General features: G+C 45.7%; 1 protein-coding gene, 1 long non-coding RNA gene and 1 pseudogene across 3 annotated transcripts in view; 2 read left to right on the forward strand and 1 right to left on the reverse strand.

Moving 5' to 3' along the window:
* Nucleotides 1–846, forward strand: part of LOC113568616 (ribonuclease inhibitor-like) — a 39,535-nt gene extending 38,689 nt beyond the window's left edge. The window contains exon 16 of the mRNA XM_081704064.1: nt 419–846. Within this exon, the coding sequence (XP_081560190.1) occupies nt 419–467 (49 nt within the window). The 3' untranslated portion in view covers nt 468–846. The remainder of the gene's footprint in view (nt 1–418) is intronic.
* A 355-nt stretch (nt 847–1,201) lies between these two features.
* LOC145652780 (uncharacterized) lies at nt 1,202–1,586 on the reverse strand. Its single transcript, XR_014119015.1, has 3 exons — nt 1,497–1,586; nt 1,311–1,355; nt 1,202–1,267 (listed from the first exon to the last, which is right to left on the reverse strand). It is a non-coding gene; the product is annotated as an uncharacterized LOC145652780 (long non-coding RNA).
* Nucleotides 1,587–6,999: 5,413 nt separating this feature from the next.
* Nucleotides 7,000–25,000, forward strand: part of LOC113568923 (coiled-coil domain-containing protein 171-like) — a 39,586-nt pseudogene continuing 21,585 nt past the window's right edge. The window contains exons 1-5 of the transcript XR_014119074.1: nt 7,000–7,400; nt 18,908–18,955; nt 22,414–22,540; nt 23,789–23,963; nt 24,577–24,767. The product of XR_014119074.1 is annotated as a coiled-coil domain-containing protein 171-like (transcript). The remainder of the gene's footprint in view (nt 7,401–18,907; nt 18,956–22,413; nt 22,541–23,788; nt 23,964–24,576; nt 24,768–25,000) is intronic.

Below are 25,000 nucleotides of genomic sequence, written 5' to 3' on the forward strand. Positions count from 1 at the left end.
CTCACATGTAATAAACAGTGAATATGATGTGTGCTGTAATGTAGTAATGATTCCGTGTACTATGTAGGGTTGGAGTCCCTCGAGCAAAACTCTGGGTTCAAGAACCGTGTGAATGAGTATATTCTCATAAGAAGATTTGAGATTTCTGTGTAACGTGTGTAATGTGTGTTTTATATATTATGAGCTGCCTGAATGCTATTGACTTTCTGAGTAATCTGACAGACCATCTTATTGTATCTTATCAAGAGAAAAACAGCTGTTAATGTGAGCTGCCTGAGGCAGCGTACATATTGTTGTGCTTCAGAACGTTTGCATTTAATATTTCTGTGAGAGAGAGAGAGAGAGAGAGATGGTGTTTACACTGTGTGGCTGACTTTGTGTCTCATATCTGATCGTGTTGTCCTGTTCTGTCTTAAAGAATCAGAAACAGTCTGACGTGTCCTGGAGTTTCTCACAGAGAGGAATGAAGATCCTTCACATCCACATCCAGGAGACACCTGACAAGATTCTTCCCCAGCGCTGGATCTCCAGTGAACAAGATCTCCACAACAACCACACCCTCTACACACCCTGTTCCCCTTAACCACACACACCAACCACACCCTCTACACGCCCTGTTCCCCTTAACCACAGACACCAACCACACCCTCTACACACCCTGTTCCCCTTAACCACACACACCAACCACACCCTCTACACACCCTGTTCCCCTTAACCACACACACCAACCACACCCTCTACACGCCCTGTTCCCCTTAACCACAGACACCAACCACACCCTCTACACACCCTGTTCCCCTTAACCACACACACCAACCACACCCTCTACACGCCCTGTTCCCCTTAACCACACACACCAACCACACCCCTCTACATGCCCTGTTCCCCTTAATCACACACACCAACCACATCCTCTACACACCCTGTTCCCTTTAACCACACACACCAACCACACCCTCTACACACCCTGTTCCCCTTAACCACACACACCAACCACACCCCTCTACACACCCTGTTCCCTTTAACCACACACACCAACCACACCCCTCTACACGCCCTGTTCCCCTTAACCACACACACCAACCACACCCTCTACACGCCCTGTTCCCCTTAACCACACACACCAACCACACCCCTCTACATGCCCTGTTCCCCTTAATCACACACACCAACCACATCCTCTACACACCCTGTTCCCTTTAACCACACACACCAACCACACCCTCTACACACCCTGTTCCCCTTAACCACACACACCAACCACACCCTCTACACGCCCTGTTCCCCTTAACCACAGACACCAACCACACCCTCTACACGCCCTGTTCCCCTTAACCACACACACCAACCACACCCTCTACACACCCTGTTCCCCTTAATCACACACATCAACCACAGCCCCTTAACCAAACACACCAACCACACCCTCTACACACCCTGTTCCCCTTAACCACACACACCAATCACACCCCCTTAACAACACACACCAACCACACCCTCTACACACCCTTGTTTCACTATGATTTATTTTGTGTGTTTCTGTAAATACCTGCGTGCGTGCGTGCGTGCGTGTGTGTACATTCGCTCTGACTGCAGTGTTCTGTGTTGGTCAGCACCACATGTGATGAACTCTGTTACATGTACATACTGAGTAAAGGATTCTGCCACTTTATCATGTACTGTATATGTACATATACCAGTCCTTTATCATGTACTGTATATGTACATATACCAGTCCTATATCATGTACTGTATATGTACATATACCAGTCCTATATCATGTACTGTATATGTACATATACCAGTCCTTTATCATGTACATGTATATGTACATATACCAGTCCTTTATCATGTACATGTATATGTACATATACCAGTCCTTTATCATGTACTGTATATGTACATATACCAGTCCTTTATCATGTACTGTATATGTACATATACCAGTCCTTTATCATGTACATGTATATGTACATATACCAGTCCTTTATCATGTACTGTATATGTACATATACCAGTCCTATATCATGTACTGTATATGTACATATACCAGTCCTATATCATGTACTGTATATGTACATATACCAGTCCTTTATCATGTACTGTATATGTACATATACCAGTCCTTTATCATGTACTGTATATGTATATATACCAGTCCTATATCATGTACTGTATATGTACATATACCAGTCCTTTATCATGTACTGTATATGTACATATACCAGTCCTTTATCATGTACTGTATATGTATATATACCAGTCCTTTATCATGTACTGTATATGTACATATACCAGTCCTTTATCATGTACTGTATATGTACATATACCAGTCCTTTATCATGTATTGTATATGTACATATACCAGTCCTATATCATGTACTGTATATGTACATATAGCAGTCCTTTATCATGTACTGTATATGTACATATACCAGTCCTTTATCATGTAGATGTATATGTACATATACCAGTCCTTTATCATGTATTGTATATGTACATATACCAGTCCTTTATCATGTACTGTATATGTACATATACCAGTCCTTTATCATGTACTGTATATGTACATATACCAGTCCTTTATCATGTACTGTATATGTACATATACCAGTCCTTTATCATGTACTGTATATGTACATATACCAGTCCTTTATCATGTACTGTATATGTACATATACCAGTCCTATATCATGTATTGTATATGTACATATACCAGTCCTTTATCATGTACTGTATATGTACATATACCAGTCCTTTATCATGTACTGTATATGTACATATACCAGTCCTATATCATGTATTGTATATGTACATATACCAGTCCTATATCATGTATTGTATATGTACATATACCAGTCCTATATCATGTACTGTATATGTACATATAGCAGTCCTTTATCATGTATTGTATATGTACATATACCAGTCCTTTATCATGTATTGTATATGTACATATACCAGTCCTATATCATGTACTGTATATGTACATATACCAGTCCTTTATCATGTATTGTATATGTACATATACCAGTCCTTTATCATGTACATGTATATGTATATATACCAGTCCTATATCATGTGAAATGTGTACTGGCAATGATATGCTCATATACTTACTAACAACAAATGTATAATCCTGCCATATAACAATTTTAAATCCAATAAAGTTTATTTTTTCTCACTTGTCTCATTTGTGATACATACACACAGAAACAATACACGTAGTTGTTAATAAAAATAAGAACACTAATTTCAATTTATAAAGTACTTTTCTTAAACACAAAGCACTACCATACCACCACTAAAGATCCATCCTCAGCAGGAGTGTTTTGAACGGGGTCAGGTAGAACATTCCAGAGACCAGGTGTTCTGCAGGGAAACGCTCTCACACACCTGGATTAAGTCTGGCAGGAGGCTTCTGTAGAGAGAGAGAGAACTAACAGGGTACAGAGAGCAGGAGTGTAAGACTTCACCAGGCCACAGAGGTGAACTGGACCTAAACCAGGAACGGCTCTGTATGCTAAAATAAGAGATGTACAATCAGCACAAGGAGCATACTAGTAATTAAAATGTTAGATTGCCACCAAAAATACATTTTCATTTTGCTTCTAAGATGGGTTGTGTGTAGTCAACCAATCAACCCACACAGACAGAAGATGGAAACTCCACCCAGAGCTGAGAGGGAAATGTGCTACCCACCGAACCGCTGTGCTGGTTGTGTATAGTACAGGGTGTGTGTGGTGTGGTGTGGTATAGAGTGGTATGGGTTGTGTACATTATGGGTTGTATACACTGTGTAATGTAGTATAGTTTAATAAGGTTTACATGTAATGTAGTATGAGTTATGTATATTATGGGTTGTGTGTAGTGTAATATAGCGAAGAATGGATTGTGTATATTATGGTTTGTGTGTAGTGTATAGAGTAATATGGGTTGTGTATATTATGGGTAATGTGTAGTGTACTATAGTGTAGAAAAGATTGTGTGTATTATCGGTTGTATATAGTGTAGTATGGGTGTGTATATTATGGGTTATGTGTAGTGTACTATAGTGCAGAAAAGATTGTGTGTATTATCGGTTGTATATAGTGTAGTATGGGTGTGTATATTATGGGTTATGTGTAGTGTGGTATACTGTAGTAGGGGTTGTGTATTTTATGGGTTGTGTGTAGTATAGTGTATTAGAGTTTGCATTGTGTGTAGTATAGTATGGGTTGTGTGTAGTATAGTATAGTTGTTTGTGGTGTAGTATAGTGTAGTATGGGCTGTGTGTGGCATAACAGGTTGTGTGTGGTGTTGTATAGTGTAGTATGGGCTGTGTGTGGTGTTGTATAGTGTAGTATGGGCTGTGTGTGGTATAGTATAGTGTAGTATAGACTGTGGTATAATAGGTTGTGTGTGGTGTAGTATAGTATAGTATGGGCTGTGTGTGGTGTACTATAGTGTAGTATGGATTGTGTGTGGTGCAGTATAGTATAGTATGGGCTGTGTGTGGTAAAGTATGTAGTATGGGCTGTATGGTGTAGTATAGTGTATAGATTGTGTGTGGTATAATATAGGTTGTCTGTGGTGTAGTATAGTATAGTATGGGCTGTGTGTGGTGTAGTATAGTGTAGTATGGGTTATGTGTTGTGCAGTATGGGCTGTGTGTGGTATAGTATAGTGTAGTATGGGTTGTGTGTAGTATAGTATAGTGTAGCATGGGTTTTGTAGTATAACATGGGTTGTGTGGTGGAGTATAGTATGGGCTGTGTGTAGTATAATATAACATGGGCTGTGTGAGGTTGCTGTGTTTTTTCTGTTATGCGTGTGCGGTGCAGTGAGGTCACAGCGTTTCGCTGTCCGAGGTCCTGAACTCAGCGTTGTGGGACACCGTCACGATGGTAGAATCGTTACCTCGCCTACACTGTCGGTTCTGAGAGCCCATTTGAGTCTGTAACCTCCACAGCAGCGATGTGCCGCTGGTCCTGTGGCTCACACCAGCGCACCAGCTCCCGTGTAGGGCGTGTCCGTGAACCGTGACGTCACGGCAGATGCTACGACACCCGTCGAGTCAACGACATCAGCTGGCGAGTCTCACCGACATCGCTGTGCGCCAACGACGGGTCGTTTTATCCGCTCCATTTCCAGAGCAACACCTCAGAGGCGATGTCCGTGGCAGGGCTGAAAAAGCAGTTTCACAAAGCGACGCAGGTGAGAGCCGAATCTGTTCTTTCAGTGTCGGAAACGGGACCGGCAGCGCACAGCGAGGGCGGAGACCATCCCCGCTTACAAACACCGCTGTAGAGAAATAACGCATCCGAGTCTGTTAGCTTACGGAGCTGAGCGTCAAGAGCCAGTGCGCTTTTAGCGTGTTATAGCGTTATAGATCTACTGGGTGGAAACCACCATTAGAATAAACAGATCAATTCTTCTTAACCAGGCCTGTTATAATAGCAGAGCACCAGGCCTGTCGTGGTAGCGTACTGGTTATTACTGTTATCTGGTAGTCTAACGAGAAATGTGGACTTCAGGTGGAAGTTAGTTTAAAAAGATCATGTTTCATAATGTGTTTTTGGCACGTCTGTAATATGATTACCTGCTAAACTCCATCATCATCCACCAGAGGGAGGCCTTGAGTCAACCATGCTACTAATCAGGCTTGATGCCCAACAGCTGGGCTAGACCTTATATAAGCCCAGTGAGCCAGTCACTCAGTGCTGGGTCTCTGCTAAAGTTCTGAGCAAAGCTCCTAGATGGTGACTTCAGGTATTGAGGTCTGTGAGCCCTTGTGCTACACCTCACTTCTGTGCTGCGAGGGTGTCTGTGTTTTTACACGTCCCCTCCCCTCTTCAGTTTTCCCCTCTCGAGTCTGTCTCTCTCTGAAGGCTTCCCTTAGCCATTAAAGTTCCTCCCTGTTTTCTGGTTTTGTTTGGGAAGTTTTAGTTTGGTTTTCCCCAGTGCGTTGGGGCTGCCATTCTTCCTGTGGCGCCCTTTGTTCTCACACAGCACTCGGAGGGGCATCTGCTGTAACTAACCACGAGGACGTGGAGGTCTAGACCCGAGTGGTGTCATATGGTTTTACCCACATACTAAATATTAAACATAGAAACAGTGACAATCTGATGATATTCTGGTGTGTAGTCTACACTGTTATGTTATGGCTCATGTTATGGAGTGTAGCCTACAGTGGGTACCCACTGTTGGGTACTGTGTGTATTGTGGGTACCAAATTAGCAAAGATGCAACCGGAGCTCAACTGACCCCAGAACAGCCGGTACCTGCACCTCTAACTAAACACTAAAAGGAGCCTAATGGCTTCTTTTCCTTTCAGAAGAACCTATTCCATGAGTGACTGAACTATGAGATATCAGCTACAGCAGGGGCAGATTTGGCATTTCTGGGGCCCTAATCAAAGACAATTAGATTTTTTTCCAAACTGAAATATTTACTCATTCTGTACACTTCTGACCTTCTTACTGGAGTCAGAATGAACCCTCCTGGTTTCTTTTTTCATTTTCTTTCTTTTGTGGGTGCCGCTGTGACACAAGTGTTTCATGGTTGTGCTCAACAGTCCTGATTAGTATCATCAGCAAACTGCTTGTGGCCACCAGGCCCCCTGGTCTCTGGGGCCACTAGGGGTCCCCTGGTCTCTGGGGCCACTAGGGCCCCCCTGGTCTCTGGGGCCCCACACATGTTCATGGTTTGCGTGGTGGTAAAGACCATGAACGTAAGTGTGAGGTTAGTGTTGACAATCCAGAAAACCACCTTGTCATTACCTTTAGACTAAATAACTAGAAATATGTGGGACTAACTTTAGTTCTCTCCCCTCTCTCTCTCTCTCTCTCTCTCTCTCTCTCTCTCTCTCTCTTGCGCTCTCTCTCTCTCTCTCTCTCCCTCTCTCTCTCCCTCTCCCTCCCTCCCCCCTCTCTCTCTCTCCCTCTCTCTCTCTCTCAGAAGAGTACCCATTCTCCACTGATGTCTTACTCCCGCTGCCGGAGCTCCCCATTATTGAAGGGGCGGTCTTAGGGCCACCCGCTCGGTTTATCAGAAACTCCGCCCTTACATACTGCTCCTCGCAAAGCATGGACTCCTCCCACTGCAGTGACCGACCAATCAGCTATGGCTCCACCTCTTCCTCCGCCTCCTCCCGGGACAGCCACTGCTCGCTGGGGGGCCGTGCGGTTTCCACCCCTGAGCGCGATCAAGACTCCGGGGCCATCCGGTTGGAGCTTGTCCCCGCCCGTCAGCTGGAGGAGGCAGAGACGGGAAGACGGACGCCTGCGCCGACGAATCAGGAGGACGCGGACGGCGGTCATCCAGGGGAGGGGCGGAAAGTCCCTTACGTGGACAGAGTGGTTCAAGAGATCCTGGAAACGGAGAAAACCTACGTACAAGACCTGCAGAGCATCGTTCAGGTGAGAGGGAGGGAGGGATCGGGTGGTGGACAGGCAGAAGAGACTGACTGCATCTGCTGGGAACTGTTCTTTCATGTAACTGTTTTTATGAGCTTATGAGTACACACAAAACAAAGGCCCTTCACAAACCCTTCATGAAGCTCCAAATATTTTAAAAGCTTAGCAGTTATGTGTAAAGGCCCTGCACAGTTGACTTTTAAATGTAAATATTTCTGCAAAGAATGTTATATATTCCAGCTACCTTCCAATAATCTGTTGTACCCTAGAAATAACATTAAAACGAGTGTGTGAACTTTCCTTTTTCCTCTATCGCCTTTAACTTCATGGGCGTGGCCCCAGCTGATTGACAGCTTCAGTGTCCAACATCACGGCCCAGTTAGTCAGTACTGTTCAGGCTGGAAATTGGAACCAGGCTTTACTGGTCTGAACCTGAAGAGGTGAAAGGTCGTCAGGGGTCTCGTGTTTAAACAGCCTCATCGCATTCTCGGGTTCAGTTAGAGCAGGCCAGTCTTAATAAGATATCTGGAGATGCATCATCTGGCTATTTATTAAATATTGATCATGTTTACATGAACGCTAGTAGCTAACATTAGCTAATGTTATTTGTAGAAGTATATTATATAAAAAATGATTTATAAAACAATTTATTTAGAAAATTGTGGCTGAGATAAACTGCATAAAATTAAGCAAACGTAGGCCTACGCTAATGTTTTAGTATATTCTCAAAGTTCGCTACATTACTGAATAAAGTGTCAAATGAAAACAGTCTCTGTTGATTAAGGTGGTAAGTCTTTATTTTTATCATCCACATTGCCTCCAGTAAGTGTGGAGAAAGCACCTGCTTTAAGCTACAGTCGTCCGGTGAGTCTGGAGCTGCGTATCTGGGGGTTTGGACTTTAGCTGTGCTTCTGCAGTTTCTTTGCTGTTCACATGTGTATTGTGGGTTTTGTAGATCAGATCAGTTTCTTTATTTGTAGTGGTTGTTTTTTATTTAGATCTTGCTGAGTGGGGTCAGATGAGCTATGTGTGTATTTAAGCTCAGGAGGTTATAGCGGTCAGCAGTAAGGTCACCGTGATTTAAGGGTCTTCCTGGAGCTCCATGTGGCTGAGGGTGATGTATAATACAGATATGTATGCTGTCCTCAGTCTTCACACGGTACAGATGTGATCTGTATGCTGTCCTCAGTCTTCACACACTACAGGTGTGATGTGTATGCTGTCCTCAGTCTTCACACACTACAGGTGTGATCTGTACGCTGTCCTCAGTCTTCACAGGGTACAGGTGTGATCTGTACGCCATCCTCAGTCTTCACACGGTACAGGTATGATCTGTATGCTGTCCTCAGTCTTCACACGCTACAGGTGTGATGTGTACGCTGTCCTCAGTCTTCACACACTACAGGTGTGATGTGCACGCTGTCCTCAGTCTTCACACACTACAGGTGTGATGTGTACGCTGTCCTCAGTCTTCACACACTACAGGTGTGATGTGTACGCTGTCCTCAGTCTTCACACGGTACAGGTGTGATGTGTACGCTGTCCTCAGTCTTCACACGCTACAGGTGTGATGTGTATGCTGTCCTCAGTCTTCACACACTACAGGTGTGATGTGCACGCTGTCCTCAGTCTTCACACACTACAGGTGTGATGTGTACGCTGTCCTCAGTCTTCACACACTACAGGTGTGATGTGTACGCTGTCCTCAGTCTTCACACGGTACAGGTGTGATGTGTATACTGGCACAGTACCTACGTGAAGCCAGTGTGGCAAGAAGTGAGAGTAAATTATGGATATTAGTCACCAGACACACACTATCTTTAGGAAGTAAGTGTGTGTGTGTGAGGCTATGATGTAATGTCAAGCGTGCATATCTGCAGTCTGACGCAGAGGAAGAGCAGATGAAATCTGAGCCCAGAGCATCCTTCACTCCCTCTTACTGTTCCCTGTCCACCACTCACTCTCCCTCTCTCAACCTACACCTTCCCTTTCTGTAGGTGAACTGGATGAGCTGTGTGTGTGTGTGTGTCTGTGTGTGTGTGTCTGTGTGTGTGTGTCTGTGTGTGTGTGTCTGTGTGTGTGTGTGTCTGTGTGTGTGTGTGGTGTTTGAGGTGTTTGTGTGTGTGGTGTTTGAGGTGTGTGTGTGTGTGTGGTGTTTGAGGTGTGTGTGTGTGTGCATGCTTGTGTGTTCTGACAGTGAATCTGATGCTTAATACATATACACTTAATACAATATACGCTTAATACAATATACGCTTAATACAATATACGCTTAATACAATATATGCTTAATACATATACACTTAATACACTATATGCTTAATACAATATACACTTAATACATTATACGCTTAATACATTATACGCTTAATACATATACGCTTAATACATATACGCTTAATACATATACACTTAATACAATATATGCTTAATACATTATATGCTTAATACGATATACACTTAATACAATATACGCTTAATACATTATACGCTTAATACAATATATGCTTAATACAATATACGCTTAATACAATATACGCTTAATACATTATACGCTTAATACATTATATGCTTAATACAATATACACTTAATACAATATACGCTTAATACATTATACGCTTAATACAATATACGCTTAATACATATACACTTAATACACTATATGCTTAATACAATATACACTTAATACAATATACGCTTAATACATATACACTTAATACAATATACACTTAATACAATATACACTTAATACAATATACACTTAATACATATACACTTAATACAATATACACTTAATACAATATACACTTAATACAATACCCCCCTTTTCTCTCTGTGGGCACACACACTCACATACACACTCACACACACACTCACCCACACACTCACTTACACTCAAAGCCTCAAAGCCTGCGCAGATCAGCTAGCCCCGGTATTCACCGACATCTTCAATCTCTCCCTGACGCTCGGTATCGTCCCATCCAGCTTCAAGCGTTCCACCATCGTCCCCGTCCCGAAGAAACCTCGACCCTCCGACCTCAATGACTACCGCCCTGTCGCCCTCACATCAGTCGTGATGAAGTGCTTTGAAAAGCTAGTCAGAGACTTCATCACATCTTCACTGCCAGCCTCCATGGACCCACTGCAGTTTGCATATCGCCACAACCGCTCCACTGACGATGCAATTGCACATCTGCTCCACACTACACTGACTCACCTGGACGAAGGGAGGGGAAATTATGTTAAAATGCTATTTGTCGACTACAGTTCAGCATTTAACACTATCATTCCCTCCCTACTCACTACTAAGTTGGAGGATCTAGGACTGCATACATCCCTGTGCGACTGGATCTCCAACTTCCTAACAGACAGACCACAATCAGTACGGGTGGGCAACTGTGTCTCATTCACCCTCACCCTCAGCACTGGAGCTCCTCAGGGTTGTGTCCTAAGCCCCCTGCTATACTCACTGTACACCTACGGCTGCACAGCCATTTCCAGCTCCACCCTCATTGTCAAGTTTGCTGACGACACCGTTGTCATGGGCCTGATCTCAGAAAACAATGAGAGGACCTACCTGGAGGAGATTAAACACCTGGAAAACTGGTGCCAGGAAAATAATCTCCTCCTAAATGTCAGTAAGACAAAGGAGCTGATCGTGGATTGCAGCAAGAAGCAGGAGCGGCACTACCAACCTGTGAGGATCAGTGGAACCACGCTGGAGAGAGTAGATAGTTGCAGGTACCTTGGTGTTCACATCTCGCAGGACCTGTCCTGGTCCCGCCATACCAACTCCCTGGCAAAGAAGGCTCGTCAGCGTCTTTACCACCTCAGACGCCTAAGAGACTTCAGACTGCCCTCCAAGGTACTGCGGAACTTCTACACCTGCACTATCGAGAGCATCCTCACGGGGAACATCACAGTCTGGTTTGGGAATAGCACCAAGCAGGACAGACAAGCACTCCAAAGGGTAGTGCGTTCAGCAGAGCGCATCACTCACACGGAACTTCCTGACCTGCAGACCATCTACTACAAGTGGTGCCAGACCAAGGCCAGGAGGATTGTGAAGGACCCCACCCATCCCAACAATAGGCTCTTCTCTCTGTTGAGGTCAGGGAGGCGCTTTCGCTCCCTGAAGACCAAGACAGAGAGGCTGAAGAGGAGCTTCTTCCCACAGGCCATTCGGGCCCTGAATCAGGGAAACTGATAAACTGTGGGGACCACCACCACCATGTAACATAACTGTATATATATAAGATATTCTATTACCACCATGTAACATAAACTGTAAGTATGTCGTTTACAAAATGGATCTGTACATTCTGTATATTCTGTACATATATATACACAACCATATACATTGTACATTGTGTATATAAACATAATATACATATTGTACATACATTGTTAATATATTTTTGTACATATATATAATATCTATATTTCTCTATGCACCCCTGTTTTCTTTTCCTCAGTTTGGACAGAGCACTCTCCACCATTTCACTGAGTTATACTGTGTATGACTATGTATGTGACAAATAAACCAAACTTGAAACTTGAAACTCACACACTCACTCACACTCACTCAAACACACACTCACTCACTCACACTCACTCAAACACACACTCGCGCGTGCACACACACACACACATTTCGCTGGAATGTCAGATCTGTGAATTCTGTTGGTACTGGGAATGCTGTTGGATATGGGAAATAACACATTTGGGAATGTTATCGGATCTGGCAATGGTCTTGGATCTGATGACGCTTTTTATTCTGGGAATGATGTCAGATGTGGAATACTGTCATCCCACACACACACACACGCACACATCTGGTTGTGTTTTAAGATGACATGTGGTTCCAGGCCTGTAGAGGCAGGAGTGGTTGCTGCTCTTCAATTTAGAATTTGTCGTGTGGAAACGTGCGTTACCCCTGGATGTATACATAGCAGATGTATCTGTAGCATCCTGCGCACGTTTGAGAGAGTGACAAACGATCCAACAGCCCTGTACTTTACCACCAGTGTTTGATGCTGTTGGTCTGAGTGAACCGAGACACACTGACTTACAGGACGAGGGGTTTCCAGTGAGAGTTGGCGTAAACACACCGCATCTGTGCAGGAACACACACACACACACTCCCGACTGTACGCTGCCCTGTGCGCATGCGTGCAGTGTGTGTGTTGAGTGTGTAATGTGTATACTGATGAGCTGTCCCTACACTGTTTTACAGAGTGAAGAATTTCATATTTATACACAGTACTGCACTAATTATCCAAGGTAAGAACAGCGTAAACACACACATGTGCGCACACACACACACACACACACACACACGCACACACACACACACACACACACAAAGACGCACATTCTCCAAGTCTAACAGTTTGAATGGGTGTTATATTCCATCTGGAGACTTGCAAAGTCTACAGCTTTGTGTGTGTGTGTGTGTGTGTGTGTGTGTGTGTGTGTGTGTGAGTGTGTTTGTGTGTGTGTTTGTGTGTGTGTGTGTGTGTGTGTGTGTGTGTGAGTGTGTTTGTGTGTATGTGTGTGTGTGTGTGTGTATGTGAGTGTGTGGGTGTGGGTGTGTATATGTGGGTGTGGGTGTGTATATGAGTGTGTGGGTGTGGGTGTCTATATGAGTGTGTGTGTAGTGTGTGTGTGTGTAGTATGTGTGTAGTGTGTGTGTACATGTGTGCGTGTGTGCGTGAGTGTGTGTGTGCGCGCGTGTGTGTGTGTGTGTGTGTGTGTGTGTGTGTGTATGCGCTGTGCTGATCTCTGCTCAGCTGTTTGGTGTCACCGGCCAGGAGCTCGCCACTCACCTGGAGAAAGAATCCGAGAGGCACACGGTGGTTCAGGAGGCCATCGACACCATGCAGAGGGTCGCCTGGCACATCAACGACATGAAGAGGAAACACGAAAACACGGTCAGACTGCAGGTGAGACACAGACAGACAGACACACACACACACACACACACACACACACGTTCTTAGGACACACTTAGGACACACATGGAGGCTACAGGAGATGTGTGTGTTTTACCTCTGGCTTCAACCATGCAGCAAGGACCACACACACACGCACACACCCCCACATATGCGTAAACACATCCGCATGCATTCACACACAATACATCTCACTTCAGTGAGGGTGTGTAGCACAGTGCCTGCTACTCTGGGCGTATTCAAATGACTGCGTCCCTCCTGCCATTCGCAGCGTCTCTGGTGTGAAGTAGCCATGCCAGTTCTCCCAGATAGCCACTCCAAGCCTCAGTTTGCCACGCCCACCTCCTGCCCTACGAGAGCACGCTGCTGTGTGGGGAATGTTGAGCTCCGAACATCTGGCTGATTCTGTAGACGCTTGGATCTTCTTAGTGTTCGCTGTCTTCTTCCTCCTCACTGTCACTTTGGTCCACCTGGATGGTTTCTGAATCATTCTGTGGTTGTGCCTCCGTACATCTTCCAGGTCCTTCCCATCCTTTCTTGCCAACCTCAGCCAACTGCTGAGCCATTTCTTCTCCAGATGCTTTGAGCTCTTGTTGCACTTTGTCTCTGTCTTGCTGACTACACACGTCATCTTGTTCCCTCTGCACCTTCTGATCCTTTCTGCAGAACATCCTGTTTCCTTTCTAGTTTTTCTTCCATTCTTCTCATTTCCCGTCGTACGTCGTCTTGTCTTTGTCTTGCTTGTTCTTCTGCTATTGTTCTTCTATTCTTGCTTCCCCTTCTGTCCTTCATCTCAGAGGGCTGCTCTCTCGGTTAGTACTCGACTGTAGTTCGTGTCTCCATTTGTCCTTCCTGTATGGAGTGTTTGGATGAAATCCAGCTTCATGGGATCTGGTCACAGCTCTTGGGGTTGTAAGTAGACCTCTAGAATGAAATTCTGCTTCTGGACTTATGTGAGTTCCCTCTAGGAATGGAGTTCCCCTGTTATTTGTTGAATGAAGGGGTTCCACTGGGCTTAGTAGGGGTGGGGTTAATTGAGATGTCCCACTCCTAGATGGATAGCCTGGTGTCCTCAGATCTTCTGTTGGGTGTCTGGCTTTCATCAGGTGATTTTATTCTCGTGGTACCCCTCATTTTCACTTCTGCTTCCACCCATTCTCTTGTTGCTAATACTGGGTATGTTCTTGCTGTTTTCTTCTGGTTTGGGACGGAGGGTGGTGGTTTCTCTTTTACTGTTTGAGGTTGCTCACAGCACATCTCTGCTTCATTTTTCTTTTTGTATTCCAGTTATTTTTCTTTAACTTGTCTTGCGTGTTTTTCAAATGCTCGTAATATTACCAGTTCCCATTGTTGTTTGATCTCTTGAGTTTTCTTTGTATTCTTCACCTGCTCTATAAGTCCCATAACCATTTGGCAGGTTTCTTCATCAAAGGATCGTCTCACAGGCCAATGCGTTTCCTTTTCTTCAGTCGTTTTCTGCGATCTTTTCATAAGGATCATTAGTTCCTTGTTTGTCCCTTCTGGTAGCATCATGTCTAGGGGTGTGATGTCCGCTTAACCTGGTCCCCATCACTCATGCTATAGTCTGTTTTGAAAAATGTATGCTGATCAAATCTATTTCCCTATTACAACAACTGTGTGTGTGTGTGTGTGTGTGTTAGTATGTGTGTGTGTGTGTGTGTGTGTGTGTGTGTGTGTGTGTGTGGGCTCTTCTTCTCACTAAGGGCTCTCTCTCACTCCTCTGTGCATCAGCAGACTGCCTACTGGATTTCCTGGTAAAAACAAACAATTTTCTACTTACAATCACTGCACCTTACACTTGTTGTTTTGTGTAATTACAACATTCATTCATTCATTCGTTCGTTCATTCATTCATCTGTATCCTCTGCTGCGGTTATGCAGGGGGTCCACTTTGTGTAAATGTCTAACAGGATCTTGTGGGTGGTGGGCAAGTGTATGCATGGTACATTCTATGATGGATGCTACACAGTTGGCGTTCATGGTCATTAATTATCTTGTAAGCATTGTGTACATTGCATAACAGCTTCTAGTTCCCAATTCAACTTCAAAATATTGTATAATGCTTCTTTTTTCCCAGCATAACAAAAATCTCTTTCTTAGCACATCATGATCCACATGAGACCATCCAGAAGCTTCTGCTTTCTCTCTACCCCATAGCTTCTCTGTATTATGATAAACCTGCACCACACCACACTCGTCATGGTAACGAGCCATCTGTCACCTCTCGCTAATTCAGTACCACCTCATACTTGTAGTGATCTTCTTTCACCACTTCACCAGTATTGGGGCAGGTAAACAAATGCTGAATTCTCGACTCCACCTTCCACCTCCATCCAGACCTGAAGTGGTGCAACACAACTGCCTCTTGATTAGAATCAGCTTTCAATGTCTCTATCAATTCATCCTCACGCGTCATCGCTAATCTCCAGACAGGCAGCCACCAGTCAGTTGCTCTTTTCCGTGTCTACAATATTCTTTTCTTTTGTAAACACAAATGTCCAACAACTCGCCCTATAAGCAGCCATGTATCAATTTCAATTAATATTGCTCACATCAACACAATGGCATTGCATCAGCCGATAAATCACGCATGTGTCATTAATCGCTCATCCTCTAAGCAGCTCTTTATTCCAGCCCAACTCTGTAAGTACTGGAGCTACTTCTCTCTGCTGGCTCACAGGGACTAGCAAAGCCTCTTCATTCCAATTAACCACAGCAATGACCTTTTTCACTGTTTCTGCCTCATTTACAGATGCCTGTGTCCAATACTCAGGGCTCAGTGAATTAACTCTGCCAACCACCAAGGAGGTCATCAGCCCCCGTTCCCAATCCACCGTCTCCCATCAGCGGGAGTCGGCAGCAGTTCGAACGGCACTGGGCTGGACGGCAACAAATTCAGCACCGCAGACATCACATCCTGTTTTCATGCCCTCCTGATCCTCTCCCTTAACTTAAGATGAGGAAACAGCCTCTGCCTCCTCCAAATTATGCCACTCGGTTAGTTGATACAATTTAAGATTTATTAACACTCCACACCTGCTGAATTTCTATATATTTTCACCAGCCAAAAATGAGTCTGGACTCCCTGTGTCTCGCACAACAAATCGCTGTCCATGCGAGTACTTTAACCGCAGGTCTCTTCCCTCAAACCTAAGTCACCTCATGAATCTCCACCATCTATTAACACACTTAGCCAGGGTTTGTTTGAGCATATTAAATGTTCACCATTACAATATTCTATCAATCGCCACTCACTCTGGTTGAGTTTCTTATCCTGTAATATTTAACTCCACCCTTCTCCCTTCGCTACTGCTTTAGTATGTACGCACCCTCTGGCCGTAACTGTCACCGGCAAGGTTTGAAATTCATTCTGGCTCTTTTACGTACATCGTATCTCTATCATTTGCTTTGTTTGTCTTTATCTCTGAAACGTTTGTACTTTTATGTCTGCACTTTTACAGTCGGATATGATCACGTTTAGGCGGATCTCTCATACCCAGTCACTTCCTTCGTTATTTTAGTAACTCCCCTCTACAAGCTTGCCGTTATTATCTTAATGGTAACCGTACAAAGTTACTGAAGGGTACGTGTGGCACTGGGACACACTAACCTGGTTGTGGCCGTGTTACAGCAGACAGTTCTTAAACAAAACATGCATCACTTATCCCTCAACGCCATTTTACTCACAAGCTCCTTTATTCTACACTTCACTCATTGTGGCCACATTTAGACAAAACGACTGGAACAAACACCACTTCACATTCATCTCTTCAGCACTTTTATGTCTCTGGAGCGCTTTATCCCTCTCTCTCTATCCCTCTCTCTCTCTCTCTCTCTCTCTCTCTCTCTCTTCATTCTCTTTCTCTTGCTTTCTCTCTCTCTCTCTCTCTCTCTCTCTCTCTCTCTCTCTCTCTTCATTCTCTTTCTCTTGCTTTCTCTCTCTCTCTCTCTCTCTTTCTCTTTCTCTCTCTTCATTCTCTCTCTCTCGCTTTATCTCTCTCTCTCTCTTCATTCTCCTCATTCTCTCTCTCTCTTTATCACTATTTCCTTTTATAGTACATTTGTGTGAAACCATTTTCACTTTTACTGGTTGATTTTCTAACTTTCACTCCTTTTTTGTTATTTTCTATTTGAACAGGCAGTTCTTACTCCTTCAGTTCCTAGTCTGCACCCTTAAGACCCAAAACCCGACTACACGGCTCTGAGGACGAGGTCTGAATCCCACCTGTGCAGGATGTTTTAACAGGGGTTCTGCTTACCTTTGGTAGTGCGCGTGTGGACTCTGCCCTCGGTCACAGAACAGTGGAGCTTTGGCTCGTCCGGCAGCTGGTGCTTTGTCCTGCCCACGGCGTGGGTCCGTTACCAATCGATCCAATTGTTCCATGTACGGGCCACCGATTAATGTTGTTCGTAGATCTTCCTAAATTCAAGACTGTTTACTCAGTACACACTAAACAGAAATAAAGATGCAGACTCTGGACTTAATTGAAGAGAAGAGCCGGTCCCGTCTTTATTCTGAGCTCAGTGTTACAAGCGAGGCGTTGTATGGAGAATGTCTAACAGTCTCAGGTGGGCTCACCTTTATACATTTTCTTCATAACCATGTTTATTTTTTCATAAAAGCTTGTCCAGGTTCCACTATTGTTCTCCAAACCAAACATTATTACTCTGCTATAGCTCTGTTTAGTCTTTGGGTTCTTGGGAGTCTTTATATATTTGGTGTGTTTGTCTAGCACAGATGTAACCAGCCTAACCAGATGAAGCTGCGGTCTTAGTAAGAAATTAAAGCAGAAGAATAACATTCATAATTTGACTTTAAACTGTACACCCAGCGCTTGATTTTAAACACCAATATTTTACCACTTAAAATCAGTCCACAGGAGCTGTAACAGATATGTAGGCTACGTGTTTGATAGCCTGTTTCCTATGGAAACAGAAACACGTGAGCCAAGTTGCTGATGTTGTCTGTTTGCAGTGGAGAGACACCTTTTGCATACTGGCTTTGTCTTATCTGTTAGCTGCCTGTCTTCATCAGTTATGTAGGCAAAATATCCCCACACTTGACTCGTTGAGCCCATTTTTCCATGGACGTGAAACAGCGTCTTTCGTTTCTGGCGTAACCATGCTTGCGAGGTTATTGCCTTTTTCCTGCTCGATCCACTTTGCGTGTGACGCGAATCTGAGTAGACAAATCACACGCAATTTGATTCACTTATCCAGAATACTGATTCAGTTCTTCAGGCTATATCCAGTATTGAAAGCAATGAATGTTGTTTTGAAAACCTGTGCAACTATAGTGTAAAGCACGTAATGGCAGACTCAGTGTGCTAAAGCACCTCAGATCCCTGTGGGCCCTTTAAACTGTTGCTGTAGTTTCTGTACCTGGAGACAGCAAACACTGACACCTGCTGGTGGCTTTGTGTTCAGCACAAAACTCATGCACTTGTAGAGTTTTGATCCTGTTTAAATGTAAGCATGTTCCATTCAGTGGGTTTAACATGTGTAAACTGATATTCCACCTTGTTCTCTTTCAGAGATGAAGTGTGTTTGGGTGATTCTGTTCCTCCACTGGTCTCTCTCAGGTACAGTAACCTCCATCACATGACATGCTGGCCAGACTCCTCAACACCAAGAGTCACAGCACTGCACATATTAGAGACATTTTACACAGCACACGTCACACTGGGGAGGAAATGTGTCCTGTTCAGTTATTACTTCCTCTTAGCTATCGTGTGTGTGAACTGAAGAGAAAAATGTCTGTTACAAAATATTTAATATAATTCACATGCTGCTTCTAAATTCATCAAATAATAGATATAACAGTACAGGGTTAAACTGATCTACACTCACACAGTGTTTATAACAGTACAGGGATAAACTGATCTACAAACACACACACAGTGTTTATAACAGTGCAGGGTTACACTGATCTACACTCACACACACACACACACACACACACACACAGTGTTTATAACAGTACAGGGTTAAACTGGTCTACACACACACACACACACACAGTGTTTATAACAGTACAGGGTTAAACTGATCTACACACACAGTGTTTATAACAGTACAGGGTTAAACTGGTCTACACACTCACACAGTGTTTATAACAGTACAGGGATAAACTGATCTACAAACACACACACAGTGTTTATAACAGTACAGGGTTACACTGATCTACACTCACACACACACAATGTTTATAACAGTACAGGGTTACACTGATCTACACTCACACACACAGTGTTTATAACAGTACAGGGTTAAACTGATCTACACTCACACACACAGTGTTTATAACAGTACAGGGTTAAATTGATCTACACACACAGTGTTTATAACAGTACAGGGTTAAACTGGTCTACACACACACACACACACAGTGTTTATAACAGTACAGGGTTAAACTGATCAATGTGTAGTCTGTTAATGGGCAAAGTACACAGAACACTGCAGCAAAAACCCCTGACAGCCTGCTGGGTTTCCATTGTACTTGGGGAAAGAACGAGACATCTACCTGCCTCCTTTGCTCCAGAAGAGGCTCTTTGGAAAATCTCCTCAGCAGCTGCCCAAAGGCACTTGCGTACAGTTGCTATCAGTGGCGCCATGACCAGGTGCTTAAGGCAGTTGCTGAGAGCATAGCCTCAGCCATCAGCACCAGTAAACACCATCACGCCCAAAAGAAGGTAATCACCTTTATCAAAGAGGGAGTTAAACCTCAGGCATGTCCCAGAACAACGGGCCTCCTCCACACAGCCTCCGACTGGCAACCCCAGGTTGATCTGGGAAGGCAGCTAAAGTTCCCTCAGCACATAGCCAAAACATCACCCCATCCAGACATGATCATCACCTCTGCTGCTTCGAAACAACTGATCATGCTGGACCTTACAGTGTCCTGGGAAGAGCACATGGAGGTAACGAGAGGAAGCTTGCCAAGTACCCGGTACTGTTGGAGATGTGCAGAGGCAGAGGCTGGAGGACGAGCTACGAGCCCATAGAAGCGGGCCGTAGAGGACGAGCTACGAGCCCATAGAAGCGGGCCGTAGAGGACGAGCTACGAGCCCATAGAAGCGGGCCTTAGAGGACGAGCTACGAGCCCATAGAAGCGGGCCGTAGAGGACGAGCTACGAGCCCATAGAAGCGGGCCGTAGAGGACGAGCTACGAGCCCATAGAAGCGGGCCGTAGAGGACGAGCTACGAGCCCATAGAAGCGGGCCGTAGAGGACGAGCTACGAGCCCATAGAAGCGGGCCGTAGAGGACAAGCTACGAGCCCATAGAAGTGGGCTGTAGAGGCTTTGCAGGTCGCTCCCTCAGCAGAACTCTCAGTCGACTGGGTATCTCAGGAATGGCTAAGAAGAGGGCCATAGAATCTGCAACTGAAGCCGCAGAGAAAGCCACGAGATGGCTTTGGCTCAAAAGGGCTGATGCATGTGTAGCTGCTGGGATGACAGTCAGGGCTTGTCATTTACTCATAGAATTCAAACCCACAACCTTCTTATTGGTGGCCCACAGTCCTGTCTGCTAGGCTTCCACTGCCAGCAGTGTTCCTTTATCTAGAGCAATAAAGCACTGAGACATGTAATTAAAGTTACAATAAGAAGAAGAACAAGTATCACTGTTAACACACTGACCTTTGACCCTGTGTCTTGTCTAATCTTAACATGTTGGTTGTTTAGACTGTGTCTTGTTGGTTGGTTCTTGTGGGAGTGTAGAAACTGGATACTCATGGTTCAAATTTACTCACAAGACCTCAAGGAATTAATCCACACACGCATAGCACAACAAAAAGTAAAATGTATTCATGTCCGTCCCCCCCCCAAGTAGAGTTTGTAGGGTGCTCAGCATCAGTGTTTTTACACGGAGACACAAAATCACGATGCTTCAGGAGACAGTTAATCACACAAACACTGCATGTTCTGTTAAGTATTTACAGTATACAAATATACCACACACATGGACACAGCAAAAACACACATCCATGCAAAACTAGAAAAGCCAGACCATTGTTTGTGAATATTGTTTTTGTGAAAAAAGTGTTATCCATTAAGACATCATGCCTGGAATAAAATGACTATAAATTCCAAGTTGTAATTGCTTTTGATTCTAACAGAACCTCAAGTTGTGTTCTAGTAATAAAATGAATTAGCTCTCAAATTCAGGTTGTGCTAGATCCTGGAGTTCTCATTAGTTGCAGTTATATAGCACCTTTCTCAAACTCAAGGACGCTTCACAAATATCGCGCCTGGTGAGAAGCGACATCAGGAAGCGGAGGAGAGTAAGACCAGGACAGAGCACCAACCACCACTGGACATACAGACACAGAGAACATGGAGACTCCGAGCTGAGAGGCAAACGTGCGAACCCCACCGCAGGCCACCAGGTGGCGCTCGCAGCCTTCAGTCGCCTTCTGTCGGAGGAAATGACGTCTTCCGAGTGTTTACCAGCGGAAAATGGCGTCAGATTCAAACGGACTTGAAACTTAAGGTCAGTCGCGACGCTTGTGGGTGTTTTGCAGCGCTATGCCGCACTTTGGAGAAAGCGCACAGAGTCTGAACGGTGCAGATATTGTGTCTGCAGGAGTGTGCAGCTCGTCTTTGTTAGCTGAGCTAATGCTGCTGTCGGTTGCTACTGGATACGGTTTAGTGTAGCGCTCCCAGCGCTGTGAAGGAGCTGCACACCTGCACTGTTGCTTCAGGAGGTTTTGTGTCTCCGCAAACGTCTTGAACCGCCACCGGTAAACTCCGTGCCTCACGGCTGCTAGCTAAAGCGAGTCCTTCGCCTCCACGTGTCTTCTCTGTAAAGCGGGCAGAGTCTGGCCCACTCGCGCTGCCTCCCCGGTTCACGGTTCACGTTACCGGGACGCGGTCACAGCGCCGTGACGTCATGCCCACCGGAGCACGCGGAGCCCGGTGCGCCCGCAGCTCTCCGGAGGAAGTCGGCAGGTACGTCAGAGAACCCGCCGTTAGGGGCGGCCATCTGCCGTTTCTGGATTAAAAGCCTTTTTATTCCGTCTGAGCCGCTTTGCTTGTGCAGGCTGAGAGAGGTGATTGGTCAGCCACACAGAGAGGGGCGTGGCAGCGAGAAAGAGGAGGAGCTGAGATGGAGGATTAACCAGCTGGAGAGAGACGAGCTGGAACAAAGCGCCAAGTACAACCAGGAGGTAGTCTGGTGTTTGGGGTAGGAGAGGGGTGGATATGGGGTAGATGAGAGGTAGGAGGGGGTGGGTGAGGGGTAGATATGGTGTAGATGAGAGGTAGGAGCAGGGTGGGTGAGGGGTAGATATGGTGTAGGAGAGGTGTGGGTGAGGGGTGGATATGGGGTAGATGAGGGGTAGGAGGGGGGTGGGTGAGGGCTAGATATGGTGTAGGAGGGGGGTGGGTGAGGGCTAGATATGGTGTAGGAGGGGTGTGGGTGAGGGGTAGATAAGGGGTAGATAAGGAGTGGATATGGGATAGATGAGAGGTAGGAGGGGGTGGGTGAGGGGTAGATATGGTGTAGGAGAGGGGTGGATATGGGGTAGATATGGGGTAGGAGAGGTGTGGGTGAGGGGTAGATATGGTGTAGGAGAGGGGTGGGTGAGGGGTGGATATGCGGTAGGAGAGGTGTGGGTAAGGGGTATGAGAGGGGTGGGTGAGGGGTAGATGAAGGGTAGATATGGGGTGGATGAGGGGTGGGTGAGGGGTAGCTATGGGGTAGATGAGGGGTAGCTATGGGGTGGGTGAGGGGTAGATATGGGGTAGATGAGGGGTAGATGAGGGGTAGATGAGGGGTAGATATGGGGTAGATATGGGGTAGATATGGGGTAGATGAGGGGTAGGAGAGGGGTAGATGAGGGGTAGATGAGAGGTAGGAGCGGGGTGGGTGAGGGGTAGATATGGTGTAGATGAGGGGTAGGAGGGGGGTGGGTGAGGGGTAAATATGGGGTAGATGAGAGGTAGGAGGGGGTGGGTGAGGGGTAGATATGGTGTAGATGAGAGGTAGGAGCGGGGTGGGTGAGGGGTAGATATGGGGTAGGAGAGGGGTGGGTGAGGGGTAGATATGGGGTAGGAGAGGGGTGGATGAGGGGTGGATGTGGGGTAGGAGAGGTGTGGTTGAGGGGTGGGTGAGGGGTAGATATGGGGTAGGAGAGGGGTAGATATGGGGTAGATGAGGGGTAGATATGGGGTAGATAACGGGTAGATATGGGGTAGATGAGGGGTAGATGAGTGTTATCCTCCGGCTCCCGTCCTGTTTAAAGCATTGCTGTGACACAATAAACAGACCCTTCATTACTGATACTGTACTGCTGTGTTTCCAGCCCACATGTAAACTGTAACTGTCATACGTGGGCGTGGTCACGGTGGGGCTGTGGGCGTGGTTGTGGGCGTGGCCGTGCACTGATGCTGAGGTTCTGCTGCGGGCTGTGCAGGTGTCTGCCTATGAGGCACAGCTTGCTCGCTTGCGCGCCCTGCTGGAGAGGGGAGAGGCTCACAGACAGACGCTGGAGTACGAGGTCGCCGTGGTGAAGAGAGACGCTGCAGCACAGAGAACCTGCTCCGAGGACAAAATGGCTGACCTGCTCAAACACAACCAGCAGCTGGAGGGTAAGCTTACTGTGTGTGTGTGTGTCTGTGTGTGCGTGTGCGTGTGCGTGTGTGTGTAAGGGTGTGTGCGTGTGCGTGTGCGTGTGCGTGTGTGTGTTGATGTGTAAGGGTGTGTGTGTGTGTGCGTGTGGGTGTGTGTGCGTGTGGGTGTGTGTGCGTGTGGGTGTGTGTGCGTGTGGGTGTGGGTGCGTGTGGGTGTGGGTGCGTGTGCGTGTGGGTGTGTGTGCGTGTGAGTGTGAGTGTGTGTGTGTGTGTGTGTGTGTGGGTGTGTGTGCGTGTGCGTGTGTGTTGATGTGTAAGGGTGTGTTTGTGTGTGTGTGTGGGTGTGTGTGTGTGTGTGTGTGTGTGTGTGTGTGTGATCGTAATCAAACACTTCCACTTTTTGGAAGATGTGTTTGATTATGATTATGATTATTATCATTATCACATCACAGCATTATAATCACCTTTAGTTCTTACTGAACACTAAAATGTGTTGTTTTTGCACTAATGGTGTTTGTTTGTCCACTTCGATCGGTCGCATAACACATAAAGCACAAATGTCTCTTCAGTAATTTCTGTTCACTGTTATGTGTGTTGCTGTGCTTGCATGACTGTGTGTGTTTGCGTGTAGACCTCAGCGCGGAGCTGCGTCAGAGGGCCTCTGATCTGGAGAGAGCTCTGGAGATCACGCGGCAGGCTCGAGAGGAGGACCAGGAGGGCCTCCAGGTGGAGCTGCACGAAAGGGACCATCTGCTCCTCAGCACCAGAGCAGAGAATGACCTGCTCCAGACAGACAAGAGCCAACTACAGGCCCTGCTACAGGTACAGGGAGTGTGAGTGTGTGTGTGGGGCTGTGAGTATATGTGTTATGGTGTGAGTGTGTGTGTGGGGGGTGTGTTATGGTGTGTAAGGGTGTGTGTGTGTGATGGTGTGTAAGGGTGTGTGTGTGTGTTTGTGTGTGTGTGTGTGAGGGTGTGTTTGTGTGTGTGTGTGTGATGGTGTGTAAGGGTTTGTGTGTTATTGTGTGGGTGTGTGATGGGGTGTGTGTGTGGGGG

The sequence above is a fragment of the Electrophorus electricus genome, chromosome 21 (genome assembly GCF_041902795.1).
Source record: "Electrophorus electricus isolate QZ-2024a chromosome 21, ASM4190279v1, whole genome shotgun sequence".
Lineage (NCBI taxonomy): Eukaryota > Metazoa > Chordata > Actinopteri > Gymnotiformes > Gymnotidae > Electrophorus > Electrophorus electricus.